The sequence below is a fragment of the Pezoporus wallicus genome, unplaced genomic scaffold, assembly GCF_028554395.1.
Source record: "Pezoporus wallicus isolate ANWC-B61680 ecotype Strahan unplaced genomic scaffold, APGP_CSIRO_Pwel_v1 contig_8251, whole genome shotgun sequence".
NCBI lineage: Eukaryota > Metazoa > Chordata > Aves > Psittaciformes > Psittacidae > Pezoporus > Pezoporus wallicus.
The window spans coordinates 607,450-626,549 of NW_026641469.1; the positions used below are offsets into that span (position 1 = coordinate 607,450).

The 19,100-nt window shown below is 56.5% G+C and overlaps 1 protein-coding gene across 1 annotated transcript; it reads left to right on the plus strand.

The window, feature by feature from the left end:
* Positions 1 to 19,100, plus strand: ITGB3 (integrin subunit beta 3). The gene is made up of 15 exons (XM_057423992.1): positions 1 to 291; positions 4,149 to 4,234; positions 7,727 to 7,919; positions 9,423 to 9,675; positions 9,855 to 10,017; positions 10,595 to 10,756; positions 10,909 to 11,004; positions 11,198 to 11,287; positions 11,669 to 11,803; positions 12,176 to 12,605; positions 15,117 to 15,339; positions 16,021 to 16,121; positions 16,245 to 16,364; positions 17,068 to 17,234; positions 17,896 to 19,100. The coding sequence occupies exons 1-15, from the start codon at positions 234 to 236 to the stop codon at positions 17,959 to 17,961; spliced, it is 2,343 nt and encodes a 780-aa protein (XP_057279975.1). The 5' UTR covers positions 1 to 233; the 3' UTR covers positions 17,962 to 19,100.

Below are 19,100 nucleotides of genomic sequence, written 5' to 3' on the forward strand. Positions count from 1 at the left end.
GCGAAGCGAAGCATGAGGAGGTGCCGGCAGCGCGGGCGGGGGCACAGACCGGCTCCCCAGTGAGTGACGAGCCAGCGCCGCTTCCTCCGGCCGGCCGGCCCCGCTCGCCGTGTGTCACACACCCAGCCCCATGATTCATCTCCTGGGCTGCTCCAAGCCTCCCGAGCTGCTCCCCATCGCCCACGGGGGGGCCGGTCCAAGCAGCCCCCCGCGCTCGGGGCTTGCAGGACGCGATGGGAAGGCTCAGCGTGGCTCTCGGGATCCTCGCGCTCTGCGCTGCTGGCGCCTGGGGTAGGTTTGGGATCGCTGCCGCTCGCTTCGAGCCGGGTCATCCAGGGATTGTGCGGCCCAAATTCCCCCCAGCCCCAGCACTTTCTCCCGAGGAAAGCGGTCCGAGGGCGAGCGGGCAGCCTGGAGCTGCTCTGACCGGTTGGGTCTTGAATGGGTCGGCTCCAGGCGGGTTTCCCAAAGGTGGTGCAGGATCGGGACGTGGTTTGGGAGTTATTTCCACGCTGGGTGCGGGAAGTTTCTGTTCTGTAACTCCGCGGTGTTTGGCTCCGGGTAAGGGTTTGTAATGGGAGGACCAGGGTGTGACTTGGGCTCTGTCCCTCCTAACTGCACAACAAAGAGTTTGCAGGGCAGGCTGGACGCTGTGGTTGTGTTGGTTTAAAGGGGGTGCCTGTATGTCTTGAGTTCTCTTTTCTCTGTTCTGGTGGTTTTAGGGGTTTAGGGTGAGGTGATTTCAGACAAAGGTAATTTGTAGTTTTAACAATATTTCCAGTGTCTGGAGCATGGAGAAGAGACAGGAAAAGCATTTTCTCTTCTCCCCAGCTGTGTTCCCGGGGCTCAAAGTAAATCCTGCAACTGTAAAATGGGGTTTTCAGCTCCTGGTTTATAAATGGGTCCCATTGTTTTTGAGGCCAGGCTCTTTGGGCAACGTTGTTCTGTCTAAAGAATTCCAGACTTTGGTGAATTCCCAGGAACAGCCTGAGGCTCTGATCTACCTGATCCCTGTCGTCAATACAGGACATAGGATAACAACCCATTGAGACTATAGAGCTGCAGTTTGGTCCTGTGTATCGGTGCCTGTAAGAAGCTGAGCTCAGTCTGGGCTATTCCCTCCCTGGGATGACGCTTGCAGACAAGGAGAGGGTCGGAGAAAAGCCAGAGCCCCAGGATGGCGTTGGCAGAGCAGCCACAAAGACCTAAGCCCTGATCGCTGCATCAAGCAGAAGGATGTCCAGGTGGGTTGTGTCCTTATCGAGTTCTCTAAAATATCGGGTTTTCTGTGGGCACTTTCTTGCCCCAGTTGGCAGAGGGAGGAAAAACAAAGCATGTGGCTGGCTCATGCGGTGCATAGAGGTTACTTGGAGTGCAGCTTGGGGGCTGAGTAAGCTCCTCCAGCCGGGGAAGGGTGATGCTGAGCCACAGACGTCTGGGGTATTTCGAGTGCATCATCCCACATCACTGCCTAGCCATTCTCATGCTGCCCAGTTCATCTCCCATTTCCCTGTATTTTATGTGTTAGGATTTCTTTCTGTTTTCAAAGCCTGAGTCTTTAGGATCAGATCGTTGTGAGAGACCAACTGCTTTCATAGTACTTGGGCTCAGGACGTTTTATGGCTGGAAAAACATCCCCAAAAGCTGTGCTGGGTCTTGCATCCAGGCGGTGTCCTGAGCCTGGGAAGCGCTGCTTGGGAAGCTCTAGGACCAAACGTGGAGTGGGCTCAAGATGCAGCATCCTCCTTCTCCCTCCTTCGCCTGTGCTGTTGCTCCTGCACCATCCCAGGTCCCCATTCCCCACTTCCCTAAAACAGGCAGAGCTGGAAAGACCAAAGCAGAGACATTTCCACACAGTGAGAGGCTGAGGCTGCCTGCTCGCAGCAGGAACAGCCACATCTGGATGGTGAGAACCGTGCTAACACCACTGGCACTGGGGCATTTCAGCCCCCTCCCAGAGGCCAGGTTCCCAGGTTGGGGAAGGGTCCTCCGTCCCTGGGCACATGTCTCAGTCATGGGCAATGGATCCCATGGGGACCAGAGGGCTGCATGAGTCTGGGGGCAGGAGTGACTTGCAGGGACCCCCTGGTCAAAGCAGCAATGACATGGTGACATGATGTGGTTGCAGCCTTGGGCACGGCAGCATCCTTCCTGCAGGACCCTCTGGCCTGCAGCCCCATCTAACCCCTGGGGTTACATCCTCAGCATGGAAGGGGAGCACCAGATCAAGGACCCCTGTGCTGTGGGGTGGGAAGGAAAGCACTGAGCCCAGAGGCTGCACACAGGCAGGAGGTAATGCATACCAACTGCTGGGGAGCAGAGCAGCTCTCCAGCCCAAAGGGACAGACCTGGGACTCATTATCCCCAGAGCTCAGGTTTCACAGCAGGAGAAGTGGAGGCAGACCCAAGCTTGGAGATCCTCCACATCATGTTTCAGTGCAGCCCGGGCTCACTGACACCAGGGTTAACGCTGCACAGGGGAAACTGAGGCGCTTGGCTCAAGTCACAGGGGAAACCTGCTCGAGAGAGGACGTGGACCAGTGCATCCCATCCTAGGCCAAGCTCAAACCCACCCCTGGGGAGCAAACCCCACAGTGGCATTAAGTAAGAGGAGGTCAGGAGCACTGCTGGTGATTAATCCTCTGGGCCTGTCCCTGAGGGCAGTGCCAGGGCATAGCCCAAATCCAAGGCACATGGGCTTGGGCTGCAGCCACCAGCGTTTGGCAAGGCAGGAGAGATTCCACACACAGCAGGAGCTGGCGATGCTGAGAGCCCTTTGCCTTCCCCATACCAAGCCCCAGCTCCACATCCTGTCTGCTCAAGGGTGTGATGCTGCTGCTGTATCCCTGCATGTCTTTGGTGCACCAGAGATCAACAAGTTGCTCCTTTAGGCAATACTAAACGTATAATCCTGCCCATCCTCATATGCTGCAGAGTGTCCCTATGGATGCCACCCTGAAGCTGGTGCTGAGCAGGGCAATTGGGGTTTAGCCTTTAAGTGTAGTCACCCTGTGTGGGACAAGCAGGGAGGTGGCATGGCCATGGGGTACATCCCCAAGCAGCGGCAGCGTGTCCAGCTCAGCCTGTGACACCACCTCATGCAGATGCACACAGGTGCGACATGCACATACGCTGAACACACACATGCAGCCCAGGCTGCGTGCCAAGGGGCATGAACACACGATGCTGTCACTGTGGTTCTGCCTAAGGACCTGACGACACCGTTTCACCATTTCCTCTCTGCTTTGTGTTGCATTTCCTGTGCTCAGAAACACTGGGAGAGCCCTGGGCAGGGACAGGAGGACACGGGGCAAAGGGGAGACTCCAGCGCTCGCTGCTCCAGGCTCCTGGGCTCCCCAGGCTGCAGCATTCCCATAACCAAGCCCCAAGATGCTTGTGCCCCAGGAGGAAGGGTGATGCCACCACAGCCACATCAGCCGTTGACAGCAGGAACCACAGTGCCCTATGGTCCTGCCTCTGCCACTGCAGGCACTGGAGCTGCCCAGGGCTCCTGCTGTTGTTTGGGGTCCTTTCAATCCCCCCCCCCCCCAGTTTCACAGGACTGGTGCCAGTATCACTCAAAGTCCCCATTGCCACTTCCACTGACAGAGCCCAACCTTTGCCCAGGGCATCAGCACAACCACAACCAGTTACCAGCACATTCCTGGACTCCTGCCCTTTCCCTCCCCTCCTTTCCGTGTGCCTGAACCTGGGCCAAGAGCGGCTGCTGAGTTTAATGTGTGCACAAGAAAGCACCGACCACACTGGGTCAGGGGCGAGGGGAAGAGGCAGCAGCTCCCCAGCCACTGGGGGGGTGCGGGTACCACATTGTGCCCTTGGAAATTCACCCCTGTACCCCAAAACATCAGCAGAGAGGCCCAAGGGGAGATGCCCCTCACTCCAACACATGCAGCACTGAAAGGATGGATGCAGGGAGGAGCTGTTAGGTGGGAAATGATGCTCAGTCCCAGGCAGGATGAAGCTCAGCTGGTACCAAGGTTATAAAAGGAGCACGGATGCAGCTCCTGGGGTTTGGGGCTGGGAAAGGGATTAGAGCAGAGCTCTGGTGGGATGGGGGCCTGTCTGAGCACTGACACTTCAGCACCTGTGTGGGTGCAGGATGTAACCGCGCTGTTTTCCTGTTTCAGGGGGTAACATCTGCACCACCCGCGGGGTGAACTCCTGCAAGCAGTGCCTGGCTGTGAGCCCTCTCTGTGCCTGGTGCTCTGCCGAGGTAAGGCAGGGATGTGGAGGAAGGGACGAGCCTTTGGGATGGGCGCTGCTCCCCTTGCCACAGCCGCAACCTCGGTCTCCATCTGTTCCCACCGTGTCTAAACGCGTTTATTGGTGGCATCCGGATCAGACCACAGCTTGGGATGCCCTCTCTGCCTTGCTCTGAAAACCTGAGCCTTATCTGAGTGCATTGGCAGGAGCTGGCTGGGAAATGCTGGTGATCCCACTGGAAATTCACTTTGTTAGGAAAAATGCATTTCAAACTTAGTTTACTTTTGGTTTGCTTCTTGATAACCCCTTGTAAAGCACTAAGGCTAAAGTGCTTCACTAAGCATTTTACTAAGGCTAAAGGAGCTTAATTGCTGGAAGAGCTGGAAAAGGAAAGGAGGCTGGGGGGAAGAAGGGAAATCACCGATTAGAAGCTAGGATTTGGGTTTAAAAGCCTTTTGTTGTTGGAAAGAAGGGGGAAGGAAGACGAAGTGCCTGGGTTTGGGCTAAAGAGGATGTGAGAGCTGAGTCGTGGCTCTAAAATCACCCTGTTTAGGCAGGTGAGAGCCCCCATGATTTGCCACGTTCCCCTCCAAAAATGCTGCCCTGGGGTTAGTCCATCGGAAGGTAACGGGAGGGAGTTTCCCAACTGGATGGAGCAGCAGCCCCAGGGCAGAGGAGAGGCTGGGACGGGGAGAGGTGATGAAACCTCCTCCTTTGGCAAAGCTTTTCTTCCTTTCTGCTTCCCCACCCACGAAACCCCCGCTTCCCCCGGCTGAGATCGTGCCACCGGGAGCCGGGGGGAAGCAATCCAAGCTGGAAAACGCTCTTGGGTTGTGCCTGCGTGGCCCGATGCTCTGGGCTCAGTGTGGAGGGGATGCCTCTGCTCGCTGTGCCCATCGGCTCCTGGCGTGAGCGAAGATGCTTATGCCCAATCTCGCCTGCAGCAAGGGGTGTGACAAGGAGCCTCGTTCCCTGCTCCGGAGCGGGAATGGGGTTGGGTTTGTTCCTGGGAGCGGTGATGCTCGGGGCTCGGTTTTTCCTCCCCATCAGCAAAGGTTCCCAAAAAAGGAAATCTTTCCATGGCTGCTCATGGACGTGACGAGCCGTGAGGGAGCCGCCAGCAGCCGCCCCCCCGAGAGCCGGGCTCTGCCTCCAACATCTGGACGGCATTGGCTGAACACAGCACATGAGGGCTCTCTGTGTGGGTTTGTTTAATTTCCCAGGGGTGGGGAGGTCTCTGATACTGTGCCCCCCCCCCCCCCCATCCCCATCCCCATCCCTCACTCGGTTTTTTAAAGGGAAAGTGTTCTTATTTGTGCTCCTTCTGCTCCTTTTCCACCCACATGGCTTCCCCAAGCAGCCTTTATCTGCTGCTCCAGCCTGCCTTTGGACAAGAGAAGGACTTCATTGTGGTTTCCTGAGGCTGATGCAGAGGGAATTGAGTTTTATTTAGTTTTCAGGAAGTTTGACTGCTTTTACCAATAGATGTGCCCATCCACTTCCCATTTCCATTGGGAAATGCCAGCCAACCTGTAACACTGAGACGTGGCTTTAAAATCATTTGGGAGGTTGTTGGGACACATCTTCCTGCCTCACCCCCTCTGGTTGCCTTGGAGGAAAGGGGGAGGCAAAGCTGGACCAGGGGTTTGTTCTAGAGAAGCCGCTGGAAGGTTTTAGCTTAATCTGCTGTGGCCTCTCTGCTTTGGGCTCTCTCCCGCCCAGAGCTGATGCTCTATGTGGTTGCCTTGGGCATGAAAATGGAGATGTCCTGGGGATGTAGGAATTCCCACAGCTGCCTGTGCTGGGAACTTGGGAAGGGAGCTGGCTCTGCCAGTGCCCTGCCTGGTCCTGCCTTCACTCACAAGGGATGCAGGCAGCAATCCGTATCATGAAGTGCTCCTTTAGTGCTACAGTGGCTTTTTCCTTTGCCTTTTTCAGTAGTTTTGTTGCTAGGGAGGCTCCTGTGAGTCCTGGATCCACCATCATATTTAGAGCTCCAGGGTAAGGGGTTAAATAGCATCTCCATGGGAATCTCAAAGCTGGAATGATGTTGTTAATCCCATAAGGTGCTGCGTGGCCTGGGAGTTTCCCAGCATCTCCAGGTATCAGCCATGAGCCCAGCCTGCCTTTACCCTCATGCTTTTCCAGTGATTTCTCCACCTGGGACAGGAATGTAAGTGGTGATGGATGGGATGTGGCGTAAACCAGGCACCTCTTCCCACAGCAGGGAGCCCTGTGGGGCTGGGTGGGTTCAAGGCAGCTAAATGAGGGGGATGAGCTGTCCTCTTGGGCAGCGGTGTGCTGGCCAGGCAGTGAGGGTGGGAGCAGGAGGCTGCAGGAACACGTCTGCTGATGCATTTGCTGATGTATTCTCTGGCTATCACTCCACACTGTTTCCAGAGGGCTCTCGGCCAGCATAAAACACACGCATTCATTTCAGGGTTCAGGCAGCCTCGGGTGATGTCCTGCATGGGGAAACTCGCCAGCACTGGGAGGCTGCAGTTAGGATCCAACTGAACCAGCCCCAGCAGGACTTGTGCCACTTCCCTTTACTACAGGGAAAGGCTGTGCTGGTTGTCTGCTGTAGACTTTGAATGTAGGAGGGCTTGGGCTGTGGGAGGGAGATGGAGAAACCCTTTGGAGGGGAGGGAGCCTCTTGGCAGCATTGGGCTGGGAAAGAAATTCCTCCCATATCTGTCTTCATGAGAAGCCAGAGACCGGAGCCCTTCTGAATGTGCTGTGATAAGGGCGAGGAGCCGGGAACTTTCTAGGAAAGAGGGATATGGCCAGACCCCATCGTGACTCCACATGTTGTGCTCCCGGCCCCTGATGGGCACTTGATGGCTTCTCCCACAGCCCGTTTTGCTCTTTCACTCCTTTTTTGGTTCTCCTTTCCCCTGGCTGGCTCCATCCTGCAGGAAGCTGGAGAGTTCGAGATAAGCCTGAAGTGTTCTTGCACAGGAACTGAGCATCACTTCATGCAATGGGCTCCCCACAGCAGGGGCCAGGGCTGAAACAGATGGGTTTCTAAAGGCACAGTAGATGAAAGTGGGAAAAGGTGGCTCGTGTTTTGCCATGGTTGAGGATGTAATAGAAGTCCCAGCCTCTGCTCCTCATCCCCTGCCATGTTCACATCCCTCCTCACCCTTTTCTGGCCATCCCACATAAAGGGCCTTTCCTTTTAGCTTGGCCAAAACCAAACCTGAGGCTCCAGCTGCCAGCAGCTGGGAGCGGGTTTGGCAGGGATCTGTTCTCCCTCGCTCCTTGGCAGGGGCAGCTGAGCTCCACCGGAGCACAACAGACCAAAACCTGCCCTGAACCCCAGCAGGACTCGTCCAGCATCTCCCTTGAGCAGAGGCACGGTGCCCCAAAGCACCTCTTACCCTGGTCTCCTGCATTAGGTGTGCTAAAGAGCTCTCCAGTGGAAAAGGGGCCCTCCTTGTGCTGCAGCCATGGGGGCTCCTGGAGCAGCCTGGCTCCTGACCTTGTGCCTTTCCCGCAGGTCTTGGCACCAGGGTCCCCTCGCTGTGACCTGCACACCAACCTCCTGGAGAACGGCTGCGGGCACGACTACATCGAGTCCCCCAGCAGCAGCGTGACCATCCTGGAGGCCAGACCCCTCAGCGACAAGGGCTCAGGGAGCTCCATCACCACCCAGATGAGCCCCCAGAGAATACGGCTGAACCTGCGGCCGGGTGAGAGCCTCCAACTACCACGGGAAGGGGGGATGCAGTGGGAATAACTCAAAGGGCTCAAATGATGAGTGAGCCATCACTGCCTCACCAGCTCTTGTGTCCATGGGGGGCAATGCCAAGCTGGGAGCTGCACCAAAGCCTCCAGGAGCATCCCTGCTGTCTGCAAGCTGGTCGGTCTCCTGGCTCAACCCTGACGTATCCCAGTGGGCAGGATGGGATACAGCAACTTCAGCAACACATGGGCTTATTTTATCAAGGCATTTAGACCTTGGCCACTGCTACTGTACTCTAAATGATTTGGTGGAGGTCAGCTCATGTCTAACAAGCTGTAGAGCAGCTGGAAGGGTTGGGCTGCCAACAGGTCCCTGTGATTCCCTAGGCTTGTTTCAGACAGGCTGGAGACAATTAACTGTGATGGTCTTTTGCCAGCATGGAGGAGTTCCAAGTGATGCCAAGCAGGAGGCAGAACTAACAGGCATCACTTTCCCAAGGTCACAAAACCGGTTTGGGGATGTGGAGAAAGTGGTACCGTCACCGTGCTCTGTCCCATGTGCAGCCCATTTCCTGCCATCCATTCATGGGTGACTCTTCCAGTCTCAGCAGGAGCAATTTTGGTTCCTTGTGCTCATTAAAGCCCAGATATCAGTGGTTGATTGCACATTCTTGGGCCTTCCAGACAGGAGTACTCACCCTGTATGTCTAAAGTGACCCCATGCAATGGGGACATGTAGCTGCTAAGTGGCCCTTACAGATATTTGGCAGGAGGCAGGTAGTTGTGGTGCTCTGGAGAGGAACAGATACAGTGTGCAGTGCTGAAGCCCCTGTTTCTTGGAAGCAGTACAAGAAAACCCCAGTTGATCTCTGTCCAACAGAGGCTTGGCATGAGTCATTGGCCTCTACTCATGAATCAAGACCAAATGTTAAAGGGTTTGAGGAGGACAGGTCACAGCCCATGGCCCACAAGCTCAGTCCTGGTTTTAGCTCTACAAGAAGAAACAGATGCTCTCTGAGCGCTGAGTTGGGCCCCCTGACTGTGTGGTGAGACGTGGAGGAGCTGGAAGGAGCCAAGAGGGAGGGAACAGGGATGGGGAAGGCCTTGGGAGATGCTCAGAGTTCTTGGTTGCTCAGGGAAGTGCGAAGCAGCCATACAGTGCTCTGGTAATCCCTGTATCCATACGCTGGGTCTTTCACTCACTCCATTCAGCGCGTGTTGGTCATGCTGTTCATGCAGCTTCTGAGGGTCAGCTCTGGACAGGAGGTTTGGAGAACAGGACCTATAAGCACTTTTGCCATCTCCAAGGTGCACACCATTATCTCCTGTGCAAGCACCCTGCCCAAAGGGCTTTGCCCCTTTGTGTACAAGTGTGATGTTCTCCTCCCAGAAGCTTTAAGCCATCTCCTTGGATTCCTGCTGATCCCATAGGTTGATTTTTCTCCCTAGCTCTGCAGTGATCCCCCCCGCTCCTCCTAGGAGAGGATCTCTCACTCCCTGTCACATTACAGATGATTCCCAGATCTTCCGTGTCCAAGTGCGACAAGTGGAAGACTACCCCGTGGACATCTACTACCTGATGGACCTGTCCAACTCCATGAAGGACGATCTGAGGAACATCCAGAACCTGGGCACAAAGCTGGCCAGTGAGATGCGCAAGCTCACCAGCAACCTACGCATCGGCTTTGGAGCCTTTGTGGACAAGCCCATTTCCCCCTACATGTACATCTCCCCTCCAGAAGCCATCATCAACCCTTGCTATGAGTAAGAAAGTGACTTCTAAAACTCCCAGCAGGACAGAGCCCTTCTCTAGGACATGTGGTTGCTTCACCAGCCTCTGGCTGTGTCCTTGGGCTCTTGGGGTGGTTGGGTCCCTGCAAGCACCCTGGATGGGCCCATGGGAGGTGGGATCTGATCCTCATGCCCTGCCTGATGCCCTGCAGGATCGGGGAAACCTGCCTGCCCATGTTTGGGTACAAGCACGTCCTGTCGCTCACGGACGAGGTGACCCGCTTCAACGAGGAGGTGCGGAAGCAGAGCGTCTCAAGGAACCGTGATGCGCCCGAGGGTGGCTTCGATGCCATCATCCAGGCCACCGTGTGCGATGTAAGGGGCAAGAAAGCCTGGCTGGGGCTTGGGAGATGCTCAGTGGGTTGGCCCTGGTGGGTTGGCAGAGACCATCCAAGCCCACCAGGTAAGGAACATAAACCCTGTGGTGTTGCTGCATGGCTCCGATCTGCAAAAGATGGGCATTAAACTTGAATGTTTCTAGACCAACAGCCAAGGCAAGGGAAGAGCAGGGCCCTTACATGGTCCTGGGAGGAGACAGGAGCAGATCAGGTACTTGGGAACTGATGATCACAGAATCATGGAATGGTTTGGGCTAGGAGGGACCATAAAGCTCATCCAATTCCAATCCCCTGCCACGGGCAAGGACACCTTCCGCTAGAGCAGCTTGCTCCAAGCCCCGTCCACTTAACACTGCCAGGGATAGAGCACAATGATCCCGTGTCAGCCCTGCAGTAACCAGCCCAAAACAGCCATCCACCTTGTGCCTCCACCTTGATTTTTCTGGGAATGGGAGTGATTGCAGCCCATATCCATGACCTGGGGCATGCAAAGGCAGCAGCAGGGTGCTGGCACATAGGGCTGCTGCACAACCAGGAGCTGTCTTTCACTACAGGAGAAAATCGGCTGGAGGAATGATGCTTCCCACCTCCTCGTCTTCACCACGGATGCCAAGACCCACATCGCGCTGGATGGCAGGCTGGCAGGCATTGTGCAGCCCAATGACGCCCAGTGCCACATTGACAAGGACAATTTCTACTCTGCCTCCACCACACTGGTAAATCCCAACCTCCACAATGGGGCTGTGGAGACCCTGTTGAGGAACCCCATGGGATGGCAGAGGTGATCCGGCCATGGCTGGAGAGCATGATGGGCACCAGGGTGGTTGGGGGTACATGTTCTTTGGGTACAGCCTCTCCTCCTCCCCAGGACTATCCCTCTCTGGGCCTGATGACTGAGAAGCTCTCCGAGAAGAACATCAACCTGATCTTTGCTGTGACAGATACAGTGGTTGGCCTCTACCAGGTAACAGCCCCTGTGCAAAGCCACCTTCTTAGGGGGGTGGTGGGTCCCAAGGAGCATCCTTTGCAGCTGGCCATGGGTGGCAGCATATAGCTTGGAGGTCTCCTGTCCTACCAAAGCTCGTAGGGAAGCTCCCATGTGCCCAGACAGGGTTTGCCTAAGTTACAAGCAACCCATGCTTATGATATTCCTGCAGAACTACAGTGAGCTGATCCCAGGCACAACCGTGGGCACCTTGTCCAGAGACTCCAGCAACGTCCTGCAGCTCATAGTGGACTCCTACGGGGTGAGTGTGCAACGTGATGGCCCCACACAGCTCTCTCCCTCCCAAAATAGCCACTGCTTCACACTGCAAACAGCCCACACAGAGTTGGCAGCTCCCCCAGCCCTGAGCATCTTTCCTGGGCCAGCTGTGAGCATCTGCCTCCACCAATGCATGCGGGAATGCTGGGGAAGGGAGGTCACTGTGTTCACTGCCTGCCCCTTCCCATCCTCAAAGGCATTTCCCAATGGGGAATGATGTAGCCAAGTCCTGAGAAAGACTCAAGAATCTTGGCTCCCTTCCCGTGTGCGTGGGAGCATCGTGGTGGAGCGGGAGCCCCATCCCAGGGGCTGCTCCCTGCCCAGCCTCTGCTGTCACCTTCAACTCTTCTCTCTCCTCGCCTAGAAAATCCGCTCCAAGGTGGAACTGGAGGTGCGTGACCTCCCTGAAGAGCTGTCCCTGGCCTTCAATGCCACCTGCCTCAACGACGAGGTCATCCCTGGGCTCAAGTCTTGCGTGGGGCTCAAGATTGGGGACACGGTGAGGATCCTGTTCGTGGACTTGGTTTTTCTCCCCCTCCATGTAAAGCCTGATGCTCTCTACCACCACCGCCTCCTTGCCCCACCACCTCCCTGGTTACACAGGGACCTTTGCAGTGGAAAGAGGGGTCCAGCAAGGATGAAGATGCTTTTCTGAGTCTGCTGAATGCAAACTCTATGGTTCAATAGCTCAGGCCAGGCTGCTGGGTGCGGTGAATGGGATTCAGCCTGGTTACTGTGGCAGGCCCAACCCATGTTGGGACAGCTCTGAAAAGCCAAAGCAATGTGATGGGTCCCATTTTGGGGCTCTCTAAGCTTGGGGTGGGTACTGCGGCACGGTGCTGATGGCTGGATGCTCCCCCTTGCCCTCCAGGTGAGTTTCAGCATCGAGGCCAAGGTACGGGGGTGCCCGCGGGAGCGGGAGAAGTCCTTCACCATCAAACCCGTGGGCTTCAAGGACAACCTGACCGTGGTGGTGAACTTCGACTGCGACTGCTCCTGCGAGAGCCAAGCGGAGGCCAACAGCTCGTCCTGCAGCGGAGGCAACGGCACCCTGGAGTGTGGCGTGTGCCGCTGCAACGCCGGGCGCCTGGGCTCGCACTGCGAGTGCTCGGAGGAGGAGTACAACCCCTCGCAGCAGGACAACTGCAGCCCCCGGGCAGGCCAGCCCCTCTGCAGCCAGCGCGGGGAGTGCATCTGCGGGCAGTGCGTGTGCCACAGCAGTGACTTCGGGAAGGTGACGGGCAAGTACTGCGAGTGCGACGACTTCTCCTGCGTGCGCTTCAAGGGGCAGATGTGCTCGGGTGAGTGATGGGCAGAGAGCGGATCAAGGTGCTCGCGGCACCCAAGGTCATGGAGAAAGGTGGCACCAGCTGTTTTGGGGGTTGTCCAATGCGTCGTCCCCACCGCTGGCTTGCTGCTCAGCAATGGCTCTGCCTGGACCGCAACAGAAGGGAATGGCGATAGGATAAGGGTGATGGGTTCAGATTTACTCAGGAGAGATTCAAATGAGACATCAGGAAGAAATTCTTCCCTGTGAGGGTGCTGAGGCGCTGGCACAGGGTGCCCAGAGAAGCTGTGGCTGCCCCATCCCTGGTAGTGCTCAAGGCCAGGTTGGACACAGGGGCTTGGAGCAAGCTGCTCTAGTGGAAGGTGTCCCTGCCCCTGTCAGGGGTTGGAGCTGGATGAGCTTTAAGGTCCATTCCAACCCAAACCATTCCATGACCAGGCCTGGGTCTGAAGCGATGCCAGAGGAATTACTCCCTTTTTGGCAGCTGGGGTCACCTCCTGTGCCTGGGCTACAGGGTTAAAAACAGACTTCAGTCCTCACTTAGACTCAGAACTCCCATCAAGGGGGCTGGTGGGCACCCAGGGGTGCACAGAGCAGGGACCCTGCTTGAATCACAGCACCCATCGTATCAGAGGTGTTGTTCTGTGGGAGGAAACCCCAGCGTGGATGGGGAGGGATGGGGAAAGGCAATTTTTATCCTGCACTTATTTCTTGAGGACTCCCTGTTGGCAAAAGCATTGGGGAAGTGAATCCTCTCCCTTGTTGGCCCTGCAGCATCTCCTCTCCTGAACAACCATCTCTTCCATGTGCTACCAGACTGCCCTGCTCCAGCCCTGGCTGCTGCTTCTCTCTTCACTGGGGAGACAGAACCAGGTCCTTGGGTTCTCCTCCTACACCAGGCACTGGGGAAGGAGTCCCTCTCTGTAGGACACCCATCCCAGCAGTGGTTTCAGATGTCCTGATGTGCCTCTTCCCCATAGAGGGTTTCTCCCATCCACTTCTCCAGTAAGCACTGGAGCTCTGAGTGAACCCCCAAGCTCTACCCCATCCTCTCAGTGGATGCAAGAGGGGTGGCAGTGCCCGAGACTGGGGCATGAAACTGTGGCACATCCCAGAAGTGGTTCAAGGAGGAATGAGGAGGGGGCTGCCACCCCTTTTCCTGTTCCCAGCCTCCCTCTGTATGTCCCCAGATGGAGTTTTTGGGACCTCACCTGCCCCTCAGCCCATGTCAGTGGGATTGATGCTTTACCTTATCAGCCTGCTGCTAACACAGGTGGAAATGCTGGGTTTTCCCTCACCCTGCACCGTCGGTGCCCTTGTGCCCGCTGGCGCCTGTTCCTGCCGCCTGTTTGCACAACCACTCACTGCCTGTTTGGACAAGGGCTGCTGATGCTCTGCCCCAGCCTGGCTGAGCTGTTCATTAACCTGCTCTGGCTGACCCTGCTGGCATCCATCCCACCCCACTGAGCCACTGGAGAAGAGAAAGTTGTGTGGACACCTCAGAGCAGCCTTCCAGTATCTGAAGGGTGCTTATAGGGATGCTGGGGAGGGACTCTTCATTAGGGACTGTAGTGACAGGACAAGGGGTAACGGGTTAAAACTGAAACAGGGGAAGTTTAGATTGGATCTGAGGAAGAAGTTCTTTACTGTGAGGGTGGTGAGGCACTGGAATGGGTTGCCCAGGGAGGTTGTGAATGCTCCATCCCTGGCAGTGTTCAAGGCCAGGTTGGACAGAGCCTTGGGTGCCATGGTTTAGTGTGAGGTGTCCCTGCTCATGGCAGGGGGGTGGAACTGGGTGATCTTAAGGTCCTTTCCAACCCGAACTATGATTCTATGTTTCCATGCCTTGCCACCCGGTGTGCCACTGTTTTCCTGTGACTCAGCCCCAGGTCCTCATTCACGGGGTTACACATTGATTTCTCATGCCGACGTCCCCACAGCCCTGGCGGGGATCATTCCTGGCCAATCTCCTGCTGGAAAGCAGCATTCCCGACGTGCCCCAGTGCACAGGCCTTGGGACGGGTCTGCGTGTGCTGGCTCCATGACATTCCCATCCTCTACTGTGCCTTTGAGCTGTAATCAAACCGCAGTGCAAATAGCCCCAGGCTTTGGCAGGGTTTGAGCATGTCTGTCTGTCTGATTAAGCCAGTCTGAGAGTGCAGAGCTTGTTGGGCCTTTCTCAGCAGTCAGCTTCTGCTGCCTGGTCTGGGACTGGGAGAAAAGCAGGATTTGGGGGTTTAACCTGACTCAGTCTGAAATTAAAAGCCAAAGCCAGGCTTGACTAACTCGGAGCTGGATCTGATTGAGCATCTCCAGCTGCTGCTGCCGGCAGTGTGGGTTGTTTGGGTAGAATAAGAGGAGCATTGGGGTTGCAGCAAAGGTTTGATGTGAGCTGTGCCCCACCCTATGGACAGTAGAACGGGGCTGTCTTGGGCCCTGCCATGCCAACAGCCCCATCTGGCTGAACGCTATTGGGATCTATGGGGATGCTCAAGGGTCCTGATGGCCTCTGGCTTGTCCCCAGGCCACGGGCAGTGCAGCTGCGGGGACTGCCTGTGCGACCCGGACTGGACCGGCGACTACTGCAACTGCACCACGCGCACCGACACGTGCATGTCCAGCACCGGGCTGGTGTGCAGCGGCCACGGCTCCTGCGTCTGCGGCAAGTGCGACTGCACCCAGCCCGGCTCCTATGGAGACACCTGCGAGAAGTGCCCTACCTGCCCGGATGCCTGCACCATCAAAAAGTGAGCAAGGGCAGAGCTGGGACCGGTCCTACCCCACTGGGGAGCTGGGGTGGGTCATGGGGGTGCCACATAGGATGGATTGGGTTGGAAAGGACCCGAAGAGAGACCTTCCAGTAGAGCAGCTTGCTCCAAGCCAACCTGGCCTTGAACACTGCCAGGGATGGGGCAGCCACAGCTTCTCTGGGCACCCTGTGCCAGCGCCTCAGCACCCTCACAGGGAAGAGCTTCTGCCTTATCTCCAACCTGAACTTCACCTGTTTGTTCAAACCCATCACCCCTTGTCCTATCACTCCAGTACCTGATTAAGGCCCCTCTCCAGCATCCTTGTAGCCCCCTTCAGCCACTGGAAGCTGCTCTGAGGTCTCCACACAGCTTCTCCAGGCTGAACAGAACCCATCCCTGGCAGTGTTCAAGGCCAGGTTGGACACAGGGGCTTGGAGCAAGCTGCTCCAGTGGAAGGGGTCCCTGCCCGTGGCAGGGGTTGGAGCTGGATGAGCTTTAAGGTCCCTTCCAACCCAAAGCATCCATGGTATCCCATCAGTGAGCCGGCAGCAGTGGCAGCAGGAGCTCTCACACCCTGCAGCCTGGCTGGCTTGGGACTGCAGTGATTTCTGCTGCCTGAGATGCAAGGTGGTGAGCACGGGGGAGCTCACGGCACCTCTCTGCTCTCCTCTCCCTCAGGGATTGTGTGGAGTGCAAGAAGTTTGAGCGGGGGACGCTGGTGGAGCAGCAGTCCTGCAGCCGCATGTGCCGTGATGAGATTGAGACTGTGCAGGAGCTCGGTGAGAGAGAGCCCCAAACCCTGTCCTGAAGGGTGGGAATAGGGGGGCTGCGTCCACCACCCACTTTCCCTCCCCATGGGCACCCCCCTAACCCAGGGGGCTCTGAATCTCTCGCTCTGGCAGTTGACAGGGGCAAGGATGCCGTGAACTGCACCTACAAGGATGAGAATGACTGCGTGGTGAGGTTCCAGTACTATGAGGACTCCAGCGGCAAGTCCATCCTCTACGTTATCGAGGAGCCGGGTAAGATCCAGCTGGAGGGATGCAGAGGGAGCTGTGCTGTGTTTCTGTGCTGAGTGGGGAGATTGGGCTTGATCCTAAAGTTCTTTTCCAACCTATTGAATCTATGCTTTTGAGTGCCTGTTTTACCTCCCACCCCAGCCAGGTTCATGGGCACAGGGGCTGTGAGGGAGGTTAAAGAGCTGCTTTGTTCCCTGCTCCATGCCACAGGGTGTGATTTCCTGCCTCTGTCTCATGTTTCCCCACCTCTTCTTGGTTATTTCACACCCTGCACTGAGGCCAAGGATGGGGCCTCAACCTTCCCACTGCCCTCATCCTGCTTCTGGCTCCATGGGGTGATTCTACTTGAGAAGCAGACAGGAGCTGGCTCCCATTAGCCAGGGCTGGGATACAGCAGAGCATCCCTGGGGTCTCCAGAGACCTCAAGGTCTGAGCTGGGGGTTGCATACCCTTCCAAAGCAGGGCCATGGAAGCAGCCCCCAGCAGGGCTGCAGCCCACCCTCCAGAGAGGAGCTTGAGGATCTCAGCACGTGCACCCCATGGATGGGATCCTCCTATATAGAACCTGCTGTGCTCAAGGAGGGGAGGCTCCTGCTGTCTAACAGGGCAGGGTGAAGCCCTCCTAAGACCACAGCAGCTCCATGTTCTTATGGCCAGGCAGCCCCAGAGCTGAGCTTCCCCAACCCTGCCCTTCTCCCTCCTCCAGACTGCCCGAAGGGGCCGGATGTCCTGGTGGTCCTGCTCTCAGTGACGGGTGCCATCCTGCTCATCGGCCTCGCTGCTCTGCTCATCTGGAAGCTCCTCATCACCATCCATGACCGTCGGGAGTTTGTCCGTTTCGAGGAGGAGAAGGCCAGAGCCAAGTGGGACACGGTGAGGACCAGTGGGTCGGGAGTCCCTGGATCTGAGTGGATCCAGATCCCAGTGCTCCCAGCATAAGAGCCCAATTGCCGTCTGTGGTCCCAGGGCATGGTCCTTAGGGACCAGCTTGCTCCATCCCCCTATGAAGCGCGAAGGATTCAGGGTGACACTGCCCAACCTGGACACCCCTTCCATGTGGTCCCAGAGGATGTGTACAGGTGATAGCACATGTCCCACATGATCTTCCCACCTCTGGCTTATTCCAAGCATTGTCACCAGCGTGACCCTCTTACTCACTGCCCACACCAGTGCTTCCATCCTGTGAGCAAGGCAGAAAGTCCCTCCTGCCATGGGATACTGGAGGAGCTGAGGCACCCAGAGCACAAGGACTGGGATAGCACCAGTGCCTGTCCCTCACTTCCTCCTCTCCCCAGAGGGAAGGGATGGAGAGGCATGGGATGATTCTCTCCGCAGCTCCTGCTGCCTTTCTCCACCTCCACAGCAACTTCTCCCTGCTCTCCCCCATGAAACCTTATGGGCTGAAGCCTTGAGTGGAGATATGGATTAACCACTCAATGCTGACCTGGTGCCTCAGTTTTCCCAGCTGTAAAATAGAATGAATGTTGATGCCAAGCACAAAATGATGATGTCCTTTCTACTCCTCTTTTTCCAGGGCCACAACCCTTTATATAAAGAGGCTACGTCTACCTTCACCAACATCACGTACCGCGGGAACTGAGGATGCCGCATGCAGCGCTGCCATGGGATCACCCTGTGTGCTCTGTTGGAGTCCAGTTTACAGAAGAGCTCGAGTGTGTTTCTGTGTGGGTGTGAATGTCTGTGTGTAATTTAACAACCCCTCGACTGCCTCCAGAGCCCTGTAACCGCAGGGATGTGCTTTCCATGGCAAACCTCTCGTCCTTACCTCGGTGGGTCGCCCCGCAGGATCCGGCGGCCCCTCCATACACTGAACACGGAGAAACGGGACTTTGTCTGCCTGGCCAGTTTGTCAACCCTTTGGTGCTCATTGGGCCAGGTGGATTTCAAGAGCAGATGCTCAAACTAAGTGCTGAGCTGTGATCTCCTGCTGGTGAAGCTCTGATTGCTCCAAGCATCCCTTCGTGAACTGGACAGATGTGGAGCCCTTGGGCACAGGAGCCATCCCTTGGCTTTGTGGGTTGAGGACACTGCTCGAGCAACCCACCAGCCCTGTGTTTCTGGTAATACTCTGGCCCAGGATGGTGTAAAGCAGCGCCCCAGCATCATGGTACCCTTCCTTTCATGTTCCACCATTGCCCAACCTTATGTAGCATCAGCTGTGCTGGTCCCAGCTGCAGCCCCTGGGCTGGTGCTAAGCTCCCCATGTCCCCCTCCACCCTCCACTGTCTTCATGCCACAACTCATGCAGGTGCACAGGCAGCAGCCTCAGGAACGCTGTGCTGCCCATTGTCCCCTGAGCCTGGCCACCTTTCTTCCTTTGCTGTGCTTTTTGGGCTGCATAACTGCACCAAGCTTGGTTTTCTGGTTCTAGAGGAGCAGGCACCATTCATGTCGTGTCCTGCTGCCTGGAGCTCTGTTGTCCTGTTGGGAAAAACAAAGCAATGTCCTGATAGCAGAGTTTGCTGTAACAGTGCTGCTGCCCTGCCCCAGGGAGAGCACAGCGGCTCTAAGGGGTAGCTTCATCCCCTTTGCACCAAAAAGCATCAGTGCCTGGTGTGGGACTGGTCCCGAGGGCCCCAACTGTCTGAGCTGGTGGTGGCTCTGTCCCTGCTCCCTGGCTGTGTGGGAGCAGGGGCAGGGGTTGGATGGGCAGCACCGGAGCAGCAGCGATTCACACCATGGAAATAACCCTCGATACAATAAAAGATGTCACACACA

What these genes read in the sequence shown, in the direction of transcription:
- ITGB3 (XM_057423992.1), top strand. Translation starts at nt 234, where the DNA reads ATGGGAAGGCTCAGCGTGGCTCTCGGGATCCTCGCGCTCTGCGCTGCT. An exon ending in ATCATCAACCCTTGCTATGA is followed by an intron (nt 9,676 to 9,854) that starts GTAAGAAAGTGA and finishes GATGCCCTGCAG; the next exon opens with GATCGGGGAAACCTGCCTGC. An exon ending in CTACGTTATCGAGGAGCCGG is followed by an intron (nt 16,365 to 17,067) that starts GTAAGATCCAGC and finishes TCCCTCCTCCAG; the next exon opens with ACTGCCCGAAGGGGCCGGAT.